Source organism: Vulpes vulpes, chromosome X (assembly GCF_048418805.1).
Source record: "Vulpes vulpes isolate BD-2025 chromosome X, VulVul3, whole genome shotgun sequence".
Taxonomy (NCBI): domain Eukaryota; kingdom Metazoa; phylum Chordata; class Mammalia; order Carnivora; family Canidae; genus Vulpes; species Vulpes vulpes.
Window position 1 is genome coordinate 33030797 of NC_132796.1, and position 23298 is coordinate 33054094.

Consider the following 23298-nt stretch of genomic DNA (forward strand, 5'->3'; position numbering starts at 1 on the left):
AAAATTCTATTAGCATCTACGACAAGGTTAAAATGGAAAAAAAAAATGTGCTTTCTGAGCTGTCTCAAAAGAATGCTTTTCAACTTTAGAGAAGTTAAAAAGCTTTCTACTATAGCATTATAACATAAGCATATCTATATATTATGTTCATTTTCCAAAACACAGGGATTTAAAATCACTTCAGAAGTATAATTCACTGATATTCACAAGAGTTAAGTATAATTACTTACATTCCAGGAAGAAGATAAAGGGACATAGGCAGTTTAAGTGGTTTGCTCCTGGTTATTTAAAGCAGAGGGAAAACCAGAGGCAGAACTTAGTTCATCTGGCTCCTGTCCAATTAATCTAAATTATAAGACAGCCTGTCTATGGATTTGATAGACACAGTAAATCACGTGATACTAAGTATAGGTGGAAAATATTAGCTATATTCTTTATTCTATACTGAGGTTTTTTTTTTTTTTTTTTTTTTTTTTGCAGTTTCGTAGTTTGGGTGGAATACTGCTTATTTTTTGTCATTAAGAGATCAGGCTTCTTATTGGACTTTTTCCTATGCTTTTCATGTATACACTTCACTAAATGTATAAGGGTCCCTAAAATAGGTGAGGCAGTAAGTAATCAATGTCATTTACTCCCTTGAAGAATGTTTTTACAAAGTTCACCTCGGCCATATTTGCCTCATATGACATACATCCTTTATATTTTTTCAACATAGTAACTAGCTTCTCGTGATCACCCTCCTAGTTGCTGTTTAGCTAAGTGTGAGCTGGGCATCCAAAGGAACCTTTAATGGATAAGTTTGAAAATAATACCTCTCCTAATTAACTCATCTTTCTTCTGGCAAAAATACAAAATGTGAGAGTTCAGGCTAGGGAGAGAGTATGTTTATATTTCACACCTTAGTAACAGATTTAAGTGGCATCCTCAGGCCAATAGCACTAAGGATGTGGCCTAATAGCATTTTCCCAAAGGACAAGCGATCCAGAAGTGAAGCCTTGACTTAGGTTAAGCAAAGGGTCATGAGGTAGTACATGCAAGAGGGGAAAGCAAGAGAGGAAAACACAGTACCAGGGTGGACAGCTATATTAAAGGATGTGCTGGACGTTTAGGTTGGGTAGGGTTAACTACAAGGTAGCTACAATTTACCAGTAATTTTAAAGCTTTCTTTTTTTCCTGCATAATTTCCCTTCTAAGTGATTTATATTGTATATTATGCCTAGCCAGAAGCACATTATGAGAAGGTAAAGTGATCAGAGACTACTCTGGAGGGGAATGAGAAGCAAGATTACTAGATTTAAGATTTATGGCTGATGGATGTATTCATGAATGTACATAAATGAAGGCCACTTGGAAAGAACAGTGTTCCCAAGACAGAGAATTTCAGACTGTGTCCATCTGTCTGCCAGAGGGAGGGGGCAGTGAGCTGTGTTCCAGCAAAGTCCTCTTCTATTGGAGAATTCTGCTAGTTTAGCAGCTGGGTTAACTCCAGTTATGCTAGTGAACTAAGATATTAATGTAACTACAGGACAATATCATGCTATTATAAAAAGGAACATGACATTTTATCTTATTTTAGAAATAAGCAAAACACACATCTCTTTTATAATGAACTATAAATTTACTCATAACTATGAAAATCTAACAATGAAGAACTTCTAGAACAATGTCATTTTCTAACTTTGAGAAAGCTCTTAGAAACCATTTTCACTAGAAATCACATGAGTTGTAGAACTTTACACTTAAGCACATTTAAAATTAATCTATTCACATCTGGACAACTACTTTAAATCACATATAGTACTTACCTTCAAACCGAAACAATTTAGGAGAGATTGGCAGAGTACTGTCATTTTACGAAGAGAAAGGGCAAAGTTTAAATATATTCTTGTCACCAGAACCACATAAGGTGTAAAGCAGTCTAGAATGTTCAATGGAAATGCATCCTGTGTTGGGACCACAGTAACTTCTTTACTGTGTCATTTACTGAATGGGCCTGGCTCGCACAAAAGGGCGGTTGGTCGGACATAGCGCAGGGAGCTGCACTCCTGGGTCAGGCGCAGGGTCACACGTTTTGCATTTCTTATGGGAAATATCAAGAAACTGAATGTCCCTTGTGAGGTTTCAGTTTGCTTAACAATACAGCTACATCGAATCCTTGAAAAACTAGAGGCTGCTATCAGATATTGGCATAGTGGTCATCCTGGGGGAATGGAAGTGCCTGGATGGGGGTTTGGAGGGGAGCCTCTGGGAAGCCGACAGTGTGCCCTACCTTGATCTGGGTGTTGACTATATGGGCATGGTCACTTTGTGGAAAATACACATGCTCTTTTCTATATGTATTATATTTCAATAAGGGGTTTTAAACAAGTTTTTAAAAGAGACTATAAAGTGTAAAATTTATGCTACAATTCTCAATTTATGAGATGCCTCAATGTCATATAGGGTGGACAGTGTTTTCCAAATAGATTAATAGAGCATAAAACTGTATCTACATAATACCAGGTGGGGCATAAAACTATATCTACATAATACCAGGTGGGGAAGTGTATATTTTAAAAATCTCAATTTTAAGGTTTTTTTAGGACAAGAAGGGTTAACACATAAGTTCATATTTATACTACACCAGAACTCACTGAGGCATGAGGAGAGAGTGGGAAGGGCATTTAATACAAAGACCTAAGTACTGTTTTCCAAGTTCTGTACTATCAATCACAGCCTGAGCAAGGTACCTAATAATATACTTACAGTTTCTCTGTAAAATGGGAAAATAACACTAGTAATACCTACCTCAGAGGGTCTGCATCAAAATTAAAAAGATTATTTACAGAGAAAATAATACAAGCAAACAGTGAGTATCTGTATACAAATACAAGTGATTTTAAGATTCCCTAGTACACATCAAGGACCATCAAAAACCAAGAGGCTTGGACACCTTTTGGCCGTAATGTTCCAGATCTTATCACTAGAAAATAATTCACCTTAAAGGGTTCATTTATTTGTTCTACTCTCTTGTACACCTCCCTTTATGCTCTGCCAGGAGCCCAGCAGCTAGAACAAGCAAGGGAAGAAGACAGGTCCTGTCATGAACAGCCTAGGGTGAGAGGAAAGTGGAGGGGTGCCTTGGCTGGACTGTGGGCTAGTGTGGCCTCAGAATTTCCAACAAGTCAAGTCCAGAAAACACTGTTACAGTATGAAGTTTCCCGGTATTTCAATGTTGGCAATGGATTAAAAATGTTAAAAAAAAAATCACTGGTAAACCAAACAAAATGAGTCTGCAAGCCAGACTGTACCTAAGGGCTCTCAGTTTGACCTCCAAATTATTGGCTTCTAATGTCACTACTTTGTAATCTCTAAACTTTTTCTCCTTTCTTTGTATTGATCCCTTAGTTCATTTCTAATCTGGTATTTTCACCACCAAATCCATTTCAGTTTGACTGATAAGCAGGCCTGCAAAAGTGATTATAACGCTGAGGATACAGACTTTCCTGCTGGTAGGCAGTTTTACTCTTTTTATTTTTAAATCTATTTTGATTAAAATATTAGGGCACAGGCAAATCTGTTGTCCTATGACAGCACTGACACCAAAATTTCTGGCGAACCGTGTGAGTACGAGCCTTTCAACATGCTTATTAAAACATTGAGGGCCAGTATTGGGCACATGTATATATTGTATGCAGAGTTTCACCCTACCCCATATTTAAGGGTTATCATTATTATAACTCACTTCATTCCCACAGATCTATTTCTATGAGCCAATTTTTTTTCTGATGGGGGGGCATTAGCTATGTTGTATTTAAACAGAAGTCAAAAAATAAATAAGAATAAACAGAAATCAGGTTTACTGGACTACACTCACACACATCTGTCAATGATTTGGGATTCATGAGGGCAGTTCCGCACAGGGCTTGATGTGGTCAGAGGGGATAATGAGAGGGACATGGGCCAACCATTTGCTGAGTACCCCTAACATGTTTCATGTGTTAAAACTAACTGAACTCTCCAAAGGCCCCTTCCTTTATAAAAAGCAATAAATCAGATTTAGAATGGTTAAAAGAGGAAAAGCTTTCCCAGGTGTCCACAGAGCTAATCCATGAAGGGCTAGGGTTTGAATCCAGATCCATTGGGTGCCAGGGCCCGGACTCTTTCCCCGGGCTCTGCTCAAGACCAGAACAGCTGCCTCCAGAGTTGTTGCCCCCACAGGCTGAAATTTAGAGCACTGTAGGCTCTTCCTTTTTGTTGATAAGCTCACTTCAACAACATCCTTTGCTCATGTACCCTTATATATAGTAATAGCAAGTCTAAGATGCTTCTTCCCAGGGCACCAAAGTCCCTGATTCAAAGGTGGGCTTCCTGGAGCTCCCTCTTTGCTAGCAATGTGAGCTCTGGCCATCCTTTCTGCTGGGCCTCTCCCAGACCCCTCTGCAGCCCTCCACTACCCTCCCTCCTTGGCTTGGGCGGCACTTCTCTTCCCTGAAAAGTGTTCCTACGCCACCCCCTTCTCAGACTTCCCTTTCTCAATCTTCCTGTTACCTATTGGTGCTTCCTCGGACTCTCTTCACTTCTCCTCTTTTCGTGCTGAGTGCTGCCTGGCATTCAACTCCATGGTTTTAACTACCCATAAAAAGCTGGCAATACCCAGCAATATCCCCTGAGCTCCAAGTCCAGACATCCATCTCTCTGCGGAATATCTCCCGGATCAACAAGCACCAAACAGGATCCTAAATCCACCCCTACTCCTCTGTTCTCAGCCTTGGCACATGGCACTTTTTGCACCTGGTTCTTCATGCAAGAAAAGCTTGGCCTTTTTGCTCCTTCCAAGTTACAGCTCTTTACCAAGCCCTCCAATTCTATCCCTGAAGCAATCCTGATAACACGTCTTCAACCCTCTGTCCACACTGTCCTAGTCTTCTCTTCTGTCTCTGCCTGGTCTCCTAGAGCTGCCTCCCAACTGGCATCCCTGGTTCTGGTCCTGTCCCCCTCTCTGACCCCGACCCCTCCATATTGCTGTCAGAGGGTTATAAAAGCCCAATTGTGAGCATCTTACTTTTGTTGTTTAGCATCTTTTACAAACAATGAGGCCCTTTGCCTCTCTACCCAGAACCAAAAGATGCTCTAAGTTGCTCTACGCTGAAATACCCTCTTGGCTCCCATCAACCTGGAAAGCCTTGCCCCTGCTGCTTGCATGCTAGGCTTTACTTCTCATGACTCAGTTTATATTCCACCACCACTGCTCCCCAGAAGCCCTTTCCTAGCCTTTCTCTGTGGCCACTGAAGTGCCATTCTTGAAACTTTCTACCGTACCGGTAAAGTTTCTGGTTAGCCTATAGGAACAGCCAAGAGTTCCTTGAGATCAGGGAACTGTATCTTACTCTTGGCATATTCAAGGCATAAAACCACTGTCTTCTTCTTAATTAAGGGGCTTAATGAAGAAAAGCCATAGATTTGTTTTCAGATATTTTTATCTTTGGGTAGTCCTGGCTAAGAACACAGAGGAATCCAGTAACAAAAGGGCATTGTTAAGCCATAGTTAAAGGCAGAACCACAGGAATTCCTTACCTGGTGTGATTTCAAGAAATCTTTACCTACCTAATGTCCCTGACAGGTAAAAGGGCCGCAGGAGGTTGACGGCAAGAAGCCCTCATTTCTTGAGATCTACCTGATCTGGGAAAGCTGCTGTTTCCTAGTGGGCGCTTGGTACATGCTTCTTTGTTGAATGAATAGCACATACCAAATATTAAGTTACAGGTCAGGTAAAATGGAAAGATTGAAGGAAGAAGGAATTACAGCACCTTCCTCTATGGTAGCATTTTATCTTAAATACATACGTGTATAGCAAGTTTACCTCTACAATGAAATAACAGAAAACGTTTTGTTGCACTCACCTCAGGAGCTGCTGTTCGGCAGCAGCAGCAGTTTCTGTGGTACTCCTTTGTAGCTTACCTTAAAATATTTTTCTGCCAGAGTCCTCACTTGAGACTGTAACTCAACGGATTCTACACACACACCTCACACTGGCCTCAGTAATAACCTAATAAGCTACAATAAAAGCTTGATCAACCAGCAGATGAGGACAATAAAGAAGGAACCAGTTATTCCGATCTGTTTAACCAAGTACTAATTCACATCTCAAAATGACTAGGCCTATGCTCTTATGACCAGAATACTATGCCTGCATGAGCAATTGCTTCTAAAAGAGCACAAAGCACTTTTGTTGGCCAGGGAAATGTGAAAAAAATGGCAGGAAATGCTGTTTAAAAGTGGCTCTCTAGACCAGTTCAAATAGTGAGATGGGTGCATGCTCAGAACACCATTTTCATATTGCCAGCCAGGAAGGCCTTCAGGGCAGAAAGAACGCCCACACCTTAACATGAATAACTTGAGTGTAAGAGTTTCTTTTCTCCCTGAAGGCTTTTCCTTGAGGAACTCCACTTCTGTCATTCATCTCAGTTAATCATTTTTTTTCAGTTAATCATTTTAAATCAATTTTTTAAATAACCATGTGGGGCACTAGCATTAGTGGGACAGAACACACACTTTATCAAAATATCAATTCTACTCCACTGACAATGAATGTGGTAGAATTTGGTAGAACCCTGCAATGCCAAGTTTGCATCTTTGGTTAGGGGAAGTGATCAAAGATCCCTGCAGCTAAAACAAAATCTACCGTTGCTGCTAGGAGTTTCTTCTCTTTGTATTCTAGTCTCTTTCCCCATATTCTTTCTCGTGGAGAGTAGAATATGCAAAGGATCCGACTACCCAAAATTCACAGGAAGTTTATTTACCATAGAGATCCTCCTTGATTAAAGTGGAAGAAATCCCTCATGCCTGAGATATGGAAGGGACTGGGCCAAGAAATCAGTTGAAAAGGGAGCTACGAATAAAGAACAATCAAATGCATACTGAAAATTTTAAGGGAAGACTGAATTTATGCTAAAGAATTCTAGCCTCTCGAAAATTCAATACTTAATGTTAGTTTTTCTTTCCACAAACAATTACTGACAGTATATATTTACACTTTATTTTACTTGGAACATTCTGACAAGCAACGAACTGAGAATTACAGAATAGTCAATGAAGAACACACTGAGGGTACATAATAGACATTGGGAATGAAGATTCTGACAGTCCAGGTAAAGCTCAGAAGTTAAAGTTTAGAATACAGAATAACAGAAGACAAGAGACATGAAGACTCAGCCTAAGTTTTTAGGAGTAAAGAACATATAATTTATAGAAAAGATTGATTTTAAAGTGACATTAAAAGTTTTAAAAAACTTTCATGCAAATGACAAACACAATGGGCGAAAACCACCTGTTAGAACAAAAGAATCTGAGAGAACAGACCTTAGTTCATTCATTCAATCCACTCCATCTTACACATGAGGAAAGTGAACCCCAGTGAGGTGCTCTGCCTGGCCAATAACTACTTACAAGTTTTACATACTTCCAGAATATATGTTTAGGTTCACCTCCATTTCATGAGATATACTGTCATTTGCCCAGACAGTAACTAAAAGATGTCACATTAAGATCTAAGCTTTGAATCCAGCTGTCACTTTGTAGATTGTTGCAAAAAGGACACATATAAGGTAAAAAAAAAAAAAAAGCACTATTTTTAAAAAATATGAATTCTTCATTTTAGTTTTAGAATATCATCCATCTTACAAAATTATTCCTTATGGTAGGCAAACTGTCATCAGGGATTGAAATAAAGTCATAAGAAATGAGATGTTTTTTATCGCCCTGAAGGATCTGTGCCATCTTTAAAGGGACCAGTTTGCATATACAAACGCAACACTCTTATAATAGTATACTACAATCTCCTAAATCTGTCTTAAATGAGAAATATATAATGTTATTTATCTGCTATGACCCTTTGATATGTTCTAGTGACAGGTTCATAATTTTGGGGGAAAAATATACCAAAAATATTAGTTTAAGAGGTGCTAAATTTACCAGTGCCTTATGTTGTCTTTATCAGTTGTTACTATACCAAACATAAAGTAACCACGGCCTAAAAGCAATTTAATAAAATGTATTTAGTGCCTATTATGTGTAAGATACTCTGTTTGGCTGGACCAAATCCAGTCAAATTTAAAGTTTGTTACTTCAATTCTAAATAATGTGGTAATACATTAGTCCAGAATTTTTTAGAACCCGGTGGCCCATTTTCTAAAAGTTGTTTTGACCGCATTGGCATTTTGAACCTCTGTGCCTCACGCTCTTTCCCCTTTCCCTCTGTGTTAGTAATAAACTTTTGGGGGTATGCCTTATCTTTGTTATATTTCACAGATCCTCTGATTTTGCTTGCTCTGTTGGACTCTCTTCCTTCACCCCGTCTTCCCTGTTTTTCACTCTCTTCATCTCCTGTCTCCTCATATTTCCCCTCTTCTTCAGTGTCCTTCTCTTCCCTCTCCCTCACTCCCCACTCTGCTTCCTCTCCCTCTTCCTCTCCTTCCTCCTCTCCTTCCTTGTCCCCTTCCCCTTCTTTTTCCTCCTCATCCTCTCCTACTTCCTCTTCCCTCTCGCCTTCCCTTCCTGTCCCTTCCTCCTCCCCCTCTCCTTCCTCCTCTTCCCCCTCCTCCTCTCCTTCTTCTTCCTCCCCTTCTTCTTCTTCTTCCTCTCCTTCTCCTTCGCCCTCTTCCTCCCCTACCTCCTCTTCCCCTTCCTCTTCCCCCTCCCCTTCTTCCTGCCCTGCTTCCCCCTCTTCTTCCTCCTCCCCTTCCCCTGCTTCTCCTCCTCCTTCTTCCTCCTCCCCTTCATATTCTCTTTTGTTTCCTTCCCCCTCTCCTTTTTCCACTTCCCTTTCTTCTTCTTCTGCATCCTCTTCTGCTTCTCCTTCCTCCACTTCCCCCTCTCCTTCCTCCACTTCCCCCTCTCCTTCCTCCTCCACTTCCCCTTCTCCTTCCTCCACTTCCCCCTTTCCTTCCCATTCTGCCTCTCCTTCCTCCCCTCCTGCCTCCCCTTTCTCCTCCCCTTCCTCTTCCCCTTCCTCTTCTTCCTCCTCCCCTTCCCCCTCCAAGTCCCCCTCTCTTTCTTCCCCTTTTCCCTCTCCTTCCTCTAATTCCCCCTCCCCTTCTTCCTCCAATTCCCCCTCTCCTTCCTCCTCTACTTCTTCTGCTTCCTTCTCTTTCTCTGCTTCTCCTTCCTCTTCCCCTTCTCTTTTCTTCCCTTCCCCCTCTCCTTCTTCCTCCTCTTCCCCCTCTCCTTCCTCCCCTTCTTGCTCTGCTTCCTCTTCTTTCTCCTCTGCTTCCTCCTCTCCTTCTTCTTCCCCCTCTCCCTGTCCTTCCTCTTTCCATTCTCCTTCCTCCTTGCCTTCTTCCTCCTCTTCTTCCTCTTCCCGGTCTTCTTCCCCTCCTCTCCCCTCCCCTTCCTTCTCATCTCTTTGCTCTTCCCCTTCCCCTCCTTCTGTCCCTTTGTTTCTTTCTTCCCAATGGCCTTGTTCCCTCTCCCTTTGTTCCTGGGCCTCCTCCTCTTCTAGGTTTTTCTCTCCCTTAGCCAGGCCCTCCATTTCTCCTCCTCTCTTGTCTTCCTCCTCTTGCCCCTCCTCACTTTGCCTCTGTTCCACTCCTGAATCACCCTCCCACTGGATTCCCTCACCTCCACCTCCTGCCTTTCCCTTGCCTTCACTCACCTCTGCTCTGTCTGTCAGGTCGTCTGACAGGATCTCTATTTCCTTCTCCTCTTTTCCTGCAGGCACCTCCACATTCTCATTTGCCTCTACCTCTTGCTCCTCTATTCCACTTCCTTCTGAATCCTCTGCTCCTTCCTGCTCCTCTGGAATCTCTGACAAGTGGTCACACTTAAAATCATATTTTGCCATGAATTTGGACATTTTGTGTTCAGTCTCTTCCTTGTGTCCTTGTTCGATAAATTTTCTGCTATACCACAAGTTTTGGTCAGTTTCCACTTCATCATCATCCTCTTTCTCTCCACTACTAAATTCTACTGACTCAGGCTGCTCGAAGCCATCAGTGGTACCTTGCTGACTTTCGCTTTCACCTTCCTCTATAGATTCTCTTTCACTGTCAAAGATCACATCTTGTTTGTTCCTCCTACTGTCCTTAACAAAATCTTTACTTTCTTCATCCTCAATATTCACGTCTCTATTTGGTAAGTCGTCAAAGAACATATTAATATTTCTTAAATTCTCTTCACTTTGTCTCCTAGCCTGCAGACCTGCCATTTCCGCCAGCTCGGTTTCCTTCTCAGAGACTGTTTCTTCTGCTTCTGGATCCTTCTGACTTTGGCCTCCATCACTTTCCTTTGCTATCGCCTTATAGTCAGGTGGATAGAGACCATGCTTACTTTCACAACTAAATATCTTTCTTTGCACACCCTCTGCGTGGGTGTCAGCCCGAGGCCCAGGCTGGCCTGAGTCATTACCTATGTCCTCATCTGAAAATGCTTCCATAGTCATAGCTGCTTGCGTCATGTATATTCCTTTTGCCAAAAGTTGTTTATATGCTTTCCCCTCTTTCACTGTTTTGGACATCTCTTCACTTGCACATCCTTTACTATCATCATTTCCAAAGTGAGCTGTATGCTGCTTCAGTTTCTCAATTGTTTCTTGTTTCTGTAAATTTTTGAAGTAATCGTCATACTACTATTAGTTAACAAAGGCAACTTATCTACTACAAAATACTGCCAAGATTTTGCATTACACTAAATTTCATTAGCGGAATAAAAATGTCCAGTTTTACTGGACATTTTGCTCAGATCTGGCTTTCTCTGGAGATCATTTATGCCATTAAGTCTATGGTACATCTGATTTTGATGTGGCACCATGTATCTGCATCTAACTTGCACATTCTTACTATTTGCTTTCATTTTGCCACTACTTACACAGGACCATCAATATTTCTTCTCTATCCCTTTTCTTAATCTGAGTCAATTCTTAAATATATTTCCAGACTGATTTTGCAAAATAGTGTTAAAAAAAATGTACTCTTATCCTGCATGCAGCCCTGTGGGTTCAGTTTCATATTTTCCTACCTTCCCTATTATTTTAATTGTCAAATTTTGATTGGTCTTTTGAAATTCACAAAATTAAATATATTAAAATATGAAATTCTTAAATATTGGAAAAAATGAATAGAAGACAAATCTGAAAACTCCAATGAAATCTTTTTAGTGACATAACTAAACAATATGTTCCTTTTCAAAACAAATTTTTGACCCTCTTCCTTTTGTCTATTGTATTATTTAATTATAATAACTTGGATACATGAAACTAACCACTATGTGGAAAAAATACTTAGGGTAAAATGTTAAGATTCTTATAAAATTTATGAAATTAAACATTGTGATTTGAATGATACATTAAGAATATGAAAATAATTTCCTGCTGGACAAAATAAGGCAAAAATCAAATTGTTGATCCAAATTCTACAAGCTAATGAATTAAAATACTTGATGAATTTGGGCTTCTGGAGAGTAAAACCTCACTAAATCAAATGTTATAAATTGTCGTGAGTGCTAGGCCTAGGAAGAGGTCATTTTTATGCTAAAAAATTTAAAACAGCACAAGTTAAAAATTAATATATGGAAATACTATAATAAATCTTTTTTCATTCACTAAAAAAGGTCTGGTCAGGCTTCTACTTAAAAGGACTACACGAAGTATAAAATAGAAGTCAGTTTACAAGGAAGTGCTTTCCTTCTGTTTGTTCTAGGTCCTAATCTTTAAAAAAATCACAATTCTTTCAAGTGCCCTAAAGAGAGACAGAGGCCCAGTTGTCAGAAATGATTTTTAAATGTATGTGTTTTTATTTCCCTAGCACAATCAAGTAGCACAGAACAGGGAGAGCCCTCAGTCTAAGAGAAGAGGAAGGAAAGAAGACACAGGAAAGACATCTGTTTGCAAGTATAGTAATCAATGAAGTCAGTCAACATTCACTGAGCTGCCATACTGTGTGAGGACAACAGCTCTCTCATATTCAAAAGGAATGCTGTTATTCACTATGCCTCTCAGTAAAACAGAGGTAAGACTAACAAAGACTAGCACTAAATTTTTATAATTCAGCAAGATCCTCTTGCATTTCAGTGACTTCGACTTAAAGGATTTTTAACTAAATAATGCAGCAAAAGCACTGGAAATGAAAATTAAATGTTGTCTATAAGCTTTCTTCCTTCAATTTACATTTCTCCAATTTACTTTTCTAATCGCCAAACCTCTCCTTCCTTTCACCTCACTGGTCTTTAAAGCCAGGAGAAGCAAAGAATTTAAGGACAGGAGTTTATCTCTCCAGGGTTGTGAAAACCACCAATTACTTCTTCCTCTTGCTATTCATCTGTTATTCATTAAAAAGTCTCTATCACCTATGTATGGTTTCTGATTAATTTCCAAATGTTTAATTTTGTTTTCATGCTATCAATTCTGTGATAGATTAAAACCCATTCCACACACTGGAAAAGAAATTATCAAATATTTTCACTAAAACCACCAAATTTTAGAGCTAGAAAAGATGTTAATATCATCTTTGAGGATAACATGGTAACTCAACCAAAGTCATATGCAACCCAGGTCCAAGAATCATTCTGATAAACAGTAGCCTCTTCCAATTACTTATGAACTGCCATAATGATCTTTTGCTTTGATGCTAAGAGAATGTGGCTACTGTGACTTGTTAGTGACACCAAACAGGAAATTTCAGCAATGAAATTCTGTCACTCTTGTTGCATCACAGGAAATACATAACAACAGAACAAATCCAAATTGAGGCTATCTACAATGGATTCCTCTTTTAAAATCTAAAGTAAGTGAATACTTATCTTTCATTGTGCTCCAGAAACCTTTCAAGAAAAAATAGAATTTAAACTGTTCTTACCCACCATAATGAAAATAATTCTCTATATTATACCTTTTGTTTATCAATTGGTGATAATTTTAGGGACTTGTCATTGGAATTCAGGCTCATCATATGTGTCTGCAATAAATAAAAAATATGTTCTAAAAAGAATAAAGACCATATATAAAATTATATATTTACACATTCTTATATATAAAATTAACACAAAATAGTTCAGACAATCTACTCTCAACTGTATACTAAAAATATAAGGATCAAAATTAATTGTATTGTATGTAATCTATACCTCAACACAATAACATATATAAAAATAACAAAATGAAACAAAAACCAAAAGCTTTTTTAATGCAAGTAACAGCACACACACGTGAAAACACCATGAACTAAAATCCAAACATATCTGTACAGATAAATGGGAAAATCATTACCATGTTTAAGACATCGGTAGTTTCTCCAAGGCTTTCTGAATCTGTTGCCGAAGAATTATCTGTTTCTTTCCCTTTGGCCATGTTATCTCGAAAATAATCTGATTAAAAGGGAAAAGAGAAAACCAGCTTTCAATGGAAAATTGAAAGACAACTGGGTAATAAATTATTCTGTAATATAAAGTACAGGTATAATTTTACTAAAGTCCCTTAACTTCATGTAAAGAGAACTGAATGGAATTCATTCATAGTGATAATAGGTTTTAAAGTCTCTTCCTGGAAGTTTAAAAACTTCGATGCTGATGAGATAGATAGCAGTTGCTTCATTCATATGACTGATGAGATAGATAGCAGTTGCTTCATTCATATGAACAGGCAAACACTATTCCTTTGGGAAAAAATACTACCCAGATATCCAGTGCTTTGACTGTCAGTCCCCAAAAAGGGCCCGAGTGATGTACATCCTCCTGACATGTGCACGTTTGTGTCATTCCCTTCCACATTTTACCAGGTTGATCTATATGGCCAACCAAACAAAGCAGCCACAATTGTGATATTACTGCAGTTTATGTCTTGGTACCCCCACTTTGTCTTCCTTGAATCACTTCCTCTGGGAGAAGTCATGTGAGGACCATTCCTAGGGAGAAGTCCACATGCTGAAGAAGTAAAACCTCCTGCCAACAGCCACGTGAGTGAGCAGAGAAGAGCATCCCTCAGCCCTAGTGGAGCCTTCAGGTGACTACAGTCTCATCTGACAGCATGACTGCAAATGCATGAAACACTCTGAGCAGAAACCCTCTCAAGCTAGGCTGCTTCTGGATTCTTGAGCCCTCGCAAATTCTGTGAGTTGAGTTTTAAGGCCACTTGTTATGCAGAATCAGATAACTAGTACAAGAACTTATAGCCTAGGAGGGAATATAAAACATAGGATGTACTGACATGAGAAATCACATCCAAGTGTTGGGAATCTTCTCAAGATCACCGGTATTCTCCATGATGCCAAATCCATCGGATGCTTCTTTGAGCTTTTTCCTTGACTTCTGAGCAGTACTTTGAATTCATGACCCTACTCTCTCGATTCCCCTCTTCTTACCCTACCAGTTGACAGGGTTGAGGAAAGCTTTGCTGGCTCTTTAAAATGTTAGACAATCTTAGGGCCAAATCCTGAGCTCCCTTCTCTTGCTACTCTGCTATCTAACAGGTGATTTCACCAAGTCCTATTGATTGTAAATACCGACAAATACCAATTCTGTGTTGTCAGGTTCCAAATGTATTTCTCTAGCTGAGACCTCTCTTCTGAACTTAGGCTTGCACCTTTAACTGCTTGCTCCAGATTTCTGCTTAGATGTCTCCCAGGTATCTCAAGCTCGATTTTTTTCCCCTCAAGCCTGTCAACCATCCTCTTGCCTAGGAATCACCCTTGATTCTTCCATTTCCTTCACCTCTATGTGTAAATTCAGTTACTTCTTTGCATAAAATGTACTTCCAATCTGCCCCCTTCTTTCCATCTATAGTAAACACTCCAGACCACACACCATCATTTCTTGCAAAAGGCTCCTAAGTATTCTTCTTACTTTTAGTCTTTCCTCCCTACAATCCATACAGAGGCAAAAGTGAGCATCTTAAAATGTAAGTTGGATTGGAGCACATCACTTCACTGATTAAAACCCTTTAATGACTTTCTATTGCACTTAAGAAAAACACTCAAATCAAATAGGCGTATCATAGCCTATAAAATCATGAATACATTTTCATCCTCCAACATCTTGTCTAGCCTTTTCCCCACACTCTAGCTCCAATGGTCTTTTTTCCTTTTCTTATAAACTTCCTCCAAACCTTTGCCTCTATTATTTTCTTTGCCTAGAATGCCATAACCTCTCTCTTCATGTGGCTGTCTTTCTTCTCCTTTATGTTTTAGCTAAATATCACCTTCTCAGCAAGGTCTCCCCTGACCTTCCTCCCTCCACGCACTGAAGTCTGCAAATAATTTAGAAAAATTCATGTTATATCTTATATATGACTTTCAAAATCCTTTGAAACAGTTTTAGCAAACAGTCACAAAAAGATAAGGAATTGCTTTTCCTTTGGATCTAGCTACAAAACTCTGTATATGTTCACATTCAAATCCCTTGAAGCAGGAAACAACTTCCCCAAACCATAAACTTCTCATTTCCTTGTACACACAGTGTCAGACTCTACTTTTGCCATGTGCAGGCCTGAAGGGTGCCAGTGATGCTTATCTCAAAAGGAAGCATGCAAAAGTTGTGTGTGAAATTCAAGAAACTGGCTCATTATCAGGGGTGCCTGGGTGGCTCAGTCAAGCATCTGACTCTTGATTTTGGTTTGAGTCAAGATCTTGAGGTGGTGAGATCGAGCCCCCATCAGGCTCTGTGCTCAGTGTGGATTATGCTTGAGGTCCTCTCCCTCTACCCATTCCCCACTCACATTCTGTCTCTCTCTCTCAAATAAATAAATAAAATCCTTGAAAAAAATATAGTTTAAGAAATCGGGTCATTATTAAGGTCCTAGTTGTAAATAATATTCTATCCCCATGGCCCACAGTTCTTGCTTTTCCTACCTCAACTTTTGTCTAGGCTCTTGATCCCAAAGGTACTAAAAATTATCTGTGCCATGATTCTTAATTCCAGGTGTTCAAATTATCTTAATTCCAAATCTAGTGCTTATTCTGATCTCTTGTTCCTGGCTTCCTGCCCTGCCCCTACTATCCAAGCACATGCCCTGTAGTAACATATACACACTACTAAAATACATGAATGCCTATAAACAAAATTACTTAGAAGAGGTATATAATAGCCAAAGAGCTGGGATTACAATTTCAAAGATAAAATGTATATCTAAAAGGCAGTGAGGTAAAAGTATCAATAATAACCATGACTATAACTATAAAGAGGTTCCTAAAAGTGCTAGGCTCAATGCTAAATATTTTATATACTTTAACTCATTTTAATCTCAATCATTCTCTTAAAGAAGTATTATTAAACTCATTTCAAAGATAGGAAAACTGAGGGTTAGAGAAATTAAGTAACTTTCCCAAAGCAAGTCACATAGTTAATAAATGTCAGAGCTGTCATCTGGCCCCAGATCAATTTAACTCCATACCCCATGCTCTTATTTTTCTTTCTTTTTTCTTGAGAGAGATAGAGCATGTACGTGAGTGGGCAATGGGTGAGGAGAGAAGGGGTAGGAGAGAGAATCTTAAGCAGGCTCTATGCTGGGTGGGGCTCGAGTCCATGACCCTGAGATCATGACCTGAGCCAAAATCAAGAGTCAGACACTTAACCGACTGAGCCACTCAGGCATCCCCATGCCCCATGCTCTATATTGCCTAAATGCAAGACTTCACATAGGTCCAGAAGATCTGCATTCAAATTCGGCTCTCTTCATATAAGCTGAATAACTTTGGCCAAGTCACTCAGTCTCTTCAAGCCTTACTTACTTCTCATATCTATCAAAATGAAAAGTTTATAACTCCCACCTATTTCATGGAGTTGCTTCAGGGTTTAAAGGAGATCATGTAAGAGAAGGTATTACATATGTTATACATTGCTCCATAAAAATAGGCTGCTATTGTTACATGGGATTTTTTGGGTTACTGATGATGCTTTGTATTTGTAAGAGTTTTCCTGGACTGGAGCTCAAATGAGATGTCAGTCTCTAATGATGAAGAAAACAATTGTCGAAACACCTTAAGATAAACATGAAAACAAGAGGAATAAAAGGTACACTTTTCCTGTGAGCACACAGAGTATCAGATGTTACCTGGTTCTGGCTGTGTGAGGTCCTCCTTTTCAGGTGTCATTTTCCCTGACCAATTACTTGCAGCCATATAGAAAGGAATTGGACTGGGGGAAAAGCAAACAGGTGGCATAGGAATCCCATCAATTGGAGGTAGTGTTCGTGTCATTTGAAAAGAATCAGGTGATTTCTCCTTTAAAATAAACAGGTCAAATAAACTTTTAGATGATGTTTTATATTTAATATATAACAGTATATTATAACAGTAACTGCTCCCCAGTTGATAAAAATATTTAAGAGAGAGACTTCAAAGTTGCCCACTGTCCCACATTCATTTTTAAATAATCCCCAAGGACACAAGAATGTTTTGTTCTGTTATCTCTGAATCTAAGTTGTTCTAAATTTTTAGTTAATTTAGAAGCCTGTTTTTCACATGATGGGGAAAAGCATAGGTATATTTTCTCTGCTTTCTCTAGGAAACAAAAAATTAGTCTCAAGACCTAAACAACAACTACAAAATATCGATATTTTTCGGTCTTTCCATATATACTTTTCCAAAACAAAAAGCCAAACTTAACCTTTTTACTTCAAAGGGAATATGCTTTGGAACTTAAAGTAACTTTTTAAAAAAGGAATGTTTGACATTTTCTTTTTTTAATATGTGTCATTGAAATAATAATTTTAAAGAATGAGAACCTCTAAATTTAAATGAGAAAGAACATTCCCTATCTCAAACTAAAGTTCTTATTTCTCTGTTTTCCACATTTCATTGTTTCTAGTGTATAACCTTCCACGGCCCATAAGGTATAACTAAAAGATAAAAAGCAAAGTAAAAGTCAATCCATCTAGAGTTAAGAAAACAATTCAGCATTCAATCTGAAGTGCTTAGATAGGCCTCTAAAAGGATGCTTTGTATCCTTGTGTCCATTCTGTTAAGTCAAGCTTATCCATGATCATTTCAATTTTCTCATTTGTGTGTTTAACAGCTTAACTCTGAATTTGCTTTAAGTTTGTAAGCCTGCAACTCTAACCATTTTATTTAGTAAATCTATCTTTAAAGACTCTTCTTTGATTAAAAAAGAAAATGAGTTTTTTTTCCATTTTCTTTGCAATGCAATGATATAGAACTGGCCAAAACTCTATACCCTCTCTCTCCGCCGCACACGTGCTGATAGAGTTTGATGCAGTACAATTCCTGAGCTCAGATTGCTGAGGGACAGAGAAGTTGCTGCAGAGAAGCAAGAATTGTTTATTTCTTTTAACTCCATTTCTTCTGTCCCACCAAGTCGTGGAGTGGCAAAAACTATTGTGTGACATCCACCACAAGACACCTGCAGCATAAAACCACAGATTAATTGACACTGGTTTCAAACACAAATGGATTTTTAACTATTTTCAGCTACAAATCATTTTCTTAATGGTAGACTTCCTAGGTAGTCTGCCTGCAACCCCCCCCAACATACCCACAACACACAAATTATAATATGTATTCTTTAAACACTACAATTAAAAATTAGAACAAGTGTAACATACCATTTTACTTCCAACTTATTTGGCATATTATGTTTTTCCTCACAAGTTAGAAAATGTTATTTTAATTTGGGAGTAATATTAACACCTTGAAAAATTTACCCAGAGAAGTTCTACTCGGAAAAAAGTGATCCAAGAATAAATTAGTCTCTTGGGATAATTATGTCTCCAAACATGAACACTTTTAAAGTTCAATGCTTAAAAGTCCTTAGAGGGAAATGTAAGTGTGCACAATGGTGGAATAATGAAAAATGAAACCAAGATTCAAAGGATTTTGAGAAATAATTGATTTTCAACAAAATGTCTAAAAAAACCATTGTATAGTATTTGCAATACACAGATTTTTAGGCAACTTTATAGTGTTCTACACAATGGTTATAAGAATAGCATACTCTGAAACTTTCCTTCATAATATTGTGAAATTATTATGATGATTATTTCAAATAAGTCTCAGTAATATCTAATTCAACAAATATTTAGAATTGATTGTCAGACACTCTGCTGGCTGCTGGAGGAGACAACCAAGCTTCCAGGCATGGTACAAGTTCTGGCTCTCAAAAGACACAGGAAACAAAGCAGGAGGTCAAAGTTAGGGTGAAAAGGACAATGCTCAAAGAAGGAGAACTAGGAAAGGAACAGATCTTCTGAGTGGCCTGATGTCTGACATTTGGCTTTTAGGAAATAGGTATATTGATTAGATATCAATAGCCATGATATGATAGCCATGATTATGATAGCCATGATTAGATAGCCATGATATTCTTTCATACAAACATAAAAGTACTTATTTTCTATGAAATACTGAAAGAAAAAAAATGAAATACTGAAAGACTCAAATATAGGAATATGAAAATGTAAACAGGGAAATGTGATGTCCTTACCAATTGAACTATAAACCTCAAAAAATTAGAGCACAGAGTGGGAATGAACTGATTGGTAGAATTCTCCAGTCCAAGTCCTAATTTTCCATGTCGACCATCTCCAAAAGTATACATGAGACCCATATCTAAAGAAGAAAGAATTATAAAAAGCCTTACTTGTATGGATCTATTTGTAAATAGACACATATATTTACTTACACTGCAATTCTAATTTCTCCCTCCAATGCTGCACTGAATTTACTCTGATCCATTGATATCTCCACACTCCCTTTGGTCTCTGTGGTTCTACACATAACATTACGCAACAGATACCCTGAGAATAAATCACTAAGCTGTTGGTGGTTTGTGAACTGGAAGCCCGGTCATGTGAGGCACTGTGTAGGACAGCAGCAACCCAGCATGAACTATCTCTTTATATATGCTGTCTTCTCAAGGAGAAGATTTTTGTATTGACCCCCCCATGCTCCAAAACAATCTATTTTTTCCCTCACATCATTGATTACACCAGGGTTTCTCAACCTTGGCACTATTGACATTTGGTGCCAGATAATTCTCGGTTGTGTAGGCAAGGCAAGGGGGGCCAGGGAAGGAAAGGCGGCAGAAGAGGGTGATTTCCCTCTAGTCTAGGGATTAGAGAAGGCTTTCAAACTGAAACCTGAAGGATGATCAGGGTTTTAGCTGCAAGAAAGGAACACATATGAAGGCTCTGAATCAAGAGAAAACATAACACAGTCAAGAAACTGAAAGGCAACAAATGTGTCTGGAGCACAGAGGGGACAGTGGTATGAGATGAATCTGAAGAGGTAGGAAGGAACCATATCACAGAGGACCCTGTCAATTCATATTAAGAATTTCTGAACTCTCAAGGGCAATAAATTGAATAAATGTTTTTTTTAAGATTTTATTTATTTGAGAGAGAGAGGGAGAGAACACAAGCAGGGGGAGAGGAAGAGGGAGAAAGAAAGGAAGAAGCAGACTCTCTGCTGAAGACTCGCTGCTGAGCAGGGAGCCTGATGCAGGGTTCAATCCCATGACCTGAGCCAAAGGCAGATGCTTAACTGACTGAGCCACCCAAGTGCCCCTGAATGAATGGTTTTAAGCCAGGAAATGATAAGATCACATCTGGGAACTTCTAGTTTAAAAAGGCAAAGTAATCTTGTACTAAGAAAATCCAAGAGAACTAAAAGAAAAATGATGAGGAATGATAACATAATTCAGTAATGTGTCAAGTTCAAAAATTAATACAGAGGGACCCCTAGATGGTGCAGTCAAGTTAAGCGTCTGACTCTTGGTTTCAGCTCAGGTGGTGATCTCAGGGTCGTGAGACTGAGCCCCACATTGGGCTCCGTGCTCAGCACTGAGTCTACTTCAGATTTTCTCTCCCTCTCCTTCAGCCCCCTTCCTTGTGTGCTCTATCTCTCTTGCTTTCTTTCCCTCTCTCTCGAATAAATCTTTAAAAAATACAGAAAACAGATTTCCGCTAATAAGCAATAGCCAGTATTTAGATCCCAAATCTAGACTCTTATAATTCTTACTATTAGCTATTTATTTCCTTTCTTTATATATATTCCTTATCCTTTTCCCTTCTTCTGACCCTTGATTTCTTTATCCAAATTGCATTTTATTAGGCTTTGTGTTTTAACTTGATTATCTTTAGCAAGAAAAGATAATCTGATCCAAGCTACCTGATTGAATTTCCAACTCGAGAGCTTTTATAAACCATGAGCCACTGGTTACATAATGGAGAACTGGTAAGAACTTACAGATAACTCATTATACATCTCTCATTAGTCCTGGAAGAAAAAAAATTCATAACACCTGTCCCCTGAGGAAGCTTTATGAGCAAAATGCAAACAAAGTTAATGTTCAATTATTTGTGCTAGAACTTCTTTCATCAGGGGGAAAGGCAGTATTAAAGTTTAACCAAATAATCTAATTGTGTGTTAGATGATCCATAAAAAGTATGTATTTCCCATCAATGGCAATTTAGGGTTGATGAAAAACAGCAGTAAGGACAGTGAAATTGACATTAAGACCCTGCAGTAAGGATACATATCAACAACTCTTCTGGGACTATGACTGAATAATAATTCTTTATATTCTATATAGTTCTATTTCATGCTACATTAACAAGGACATTGACACTTGAAAATGGGCAAGTAGTTCTCTCTGAAAGGCTCTTTGGGGAAGAAGGAACAGTGTATGGTAGTATATCGTATTTGCAGATTACTAGTTCCCCCAACTAGATACCATTAGATGTGCTCCATTTAGCAGAAGCTTTTTTAGAGAGAAGGAAACAAATGTAGAAATACCAGTATCTGGTTTATTTCAAAATACTGTATGATTTCTGCCTTTTTAATGCTTTACTTCATTTTTAGATAGAAATGTGAGCTAGAAATAGTGAAATTACTGCGGGCTTTTGTCCCACAGCAATTACAATTGTGGACTGTATCAGTTACCTACAGGTAAGTGAGTTATTTCTACGGGAGAATCTTTATTGAGTCCAAAATGGCAGCACCTAGTTTTTGCGTTTGAGAAATAAGCAGTATCTCCCTGGATTAAAGGAGAAGGCACAGAGCAAAAGTTCTAGAGGACCCAGCTATCCACTTAGTGGCCTTTGAGGTACCTTTCTATCACTGTGGAGAAAGTAGCCAAGAGTCACTCCTGAATACACCTCCTAGCGGCAAAAGCTTCATAGGAAATTACTCAGCCTGTATGTAACTGGGTTGGACTGAACATGGAGAATGTTTTAAAGTTCTTTCTTGTAAGACTTTTCCCTCTGGCCTGAGCAGAGTTAAGAGCCTTCAAACAGGTGCAATTTCAAAAAGAGTCCGGCTTTCTGCCAAAGTATAATACTATGATATTACCTCTGACTTCACTGACTTGTTCTGAGGTTCTAAATCTTTGGATCATTTACACTGATTTGAAATCGAACTTAACTATTAAAAGAGTTTACAACTTTACACTCTGGCATATAAAACAAGAATTTCTATCTTCTCCTTTGCTTATGTTAGATACATTCATTCCACATAGTTTTTATTTTGTAGTAAAACATACCCCATTCTATAAATACGTAACAGAAATTCTCATCTGTACCTGTTATCAGAGCTGTGTGATTTTCTCCACAGGCAATAAAACTTATTTTCTGATCCTTAATATGCTCAATGGCTTTGGGCACTGAGGTTTCAAAAAGAAAAGTGCCAAGACCCAGCTGACCAAACTGTCCCAGCCCAAAGGTATACACGGCTTTCTCTGAAAGGGAATAAGCAAATTCAAGAAAAAGATTGCAGGGAAGCAGAAACTATCATCGTTATCTAGAAAATCTGTGACATTCAAACTTTTGTGAAAGTTAAGTGCCTTTGAAATATCCATGTAAGAATACCTAATACTTAGGTGTACATTCTCCATGATGAAGGAGGAGAAAAATGACAAGGCACACAATTGTAGAAGTTATGGCATAGGCCTGATTTTACCTTTCATATATAATCATAAAAAGAATTGCTAAAGACATATCAGCCAGTGAACAACTACCTAACATGTCCTTATAATTACCCTTCAGCTCTTCAAAAAAATAGCAACAACTGTCATTAAGGTAATTCCTTACATTGCCTTAAAGAAAACAAATGAGTAGTGTTTCCTACAGAAGAACTCCTTACTTTTCAAAAAGTTTAACAAAGTAATCTATTTTGTAAAACAATCTCAGAGGTGAATTTGCATGAGAATTAAAACTCATTAAAATTAAAATTGTAGATATGCCTGATGTGTTCACAGGTAAAGTTCCTTTACTAGGAAGCACAATAATAATGAAAGGAAGGACAAAAGCTTTTCCTTTATATTAATATTTTTAAGTGACTCCAAAGGACCTCCAATAATTTAGTAAACATTAACTCATACGTT

The 23298-nt window shown here is 38.4% G+C and overlaps 1 protein-coding gene across 8 annotated transcripts in view; it reads right to left on the reverse strand.

The window, feature by feature from the left end:
• RPGR (retinitis pigmentosa GTPase regulator) overlaps positions 1-23298 on the reverse strand; it is a 295685-nt gene that overhangs the window by 26047 nt on the left and 246340 nt on the right. For 3 of the 8 annotated variants that reach the window (XM_072744563.1, XM_026012203.2, XM_072744564.1), the window contains exons 8-14: positions 22498-22653; positions 19402-19526; positions 18136-18321; positions 17015-17183; positions 13238-13335; positions 12861-12926; positions 9632-10573 (exon numbers count right to left, since the gene is read on the reverse strand). In XM_072744563.1, the coding sequence (XP_072600664.1) occupies positions 9632-10573; positions 12861-12926; positions 13238-13335; positions 17015-17183; positions 18136-18321; positions 19402-19526; positions 22498-22653 (1742 nt within the window). Of the gene's footprint in view, positions 1-7671; positions 10574-12860; positions 12927-13237; positions 13336-17014; positions 17184-18135; positions 18322-19401; positions 19527-22497; positions 22654-23298 lie in introns of those variants that run through there. The other 5 variants (XM_072744561.1, XM_072744560.1, XM_072744565.1 and 2 more) reach the window with 3 other exon arrangements.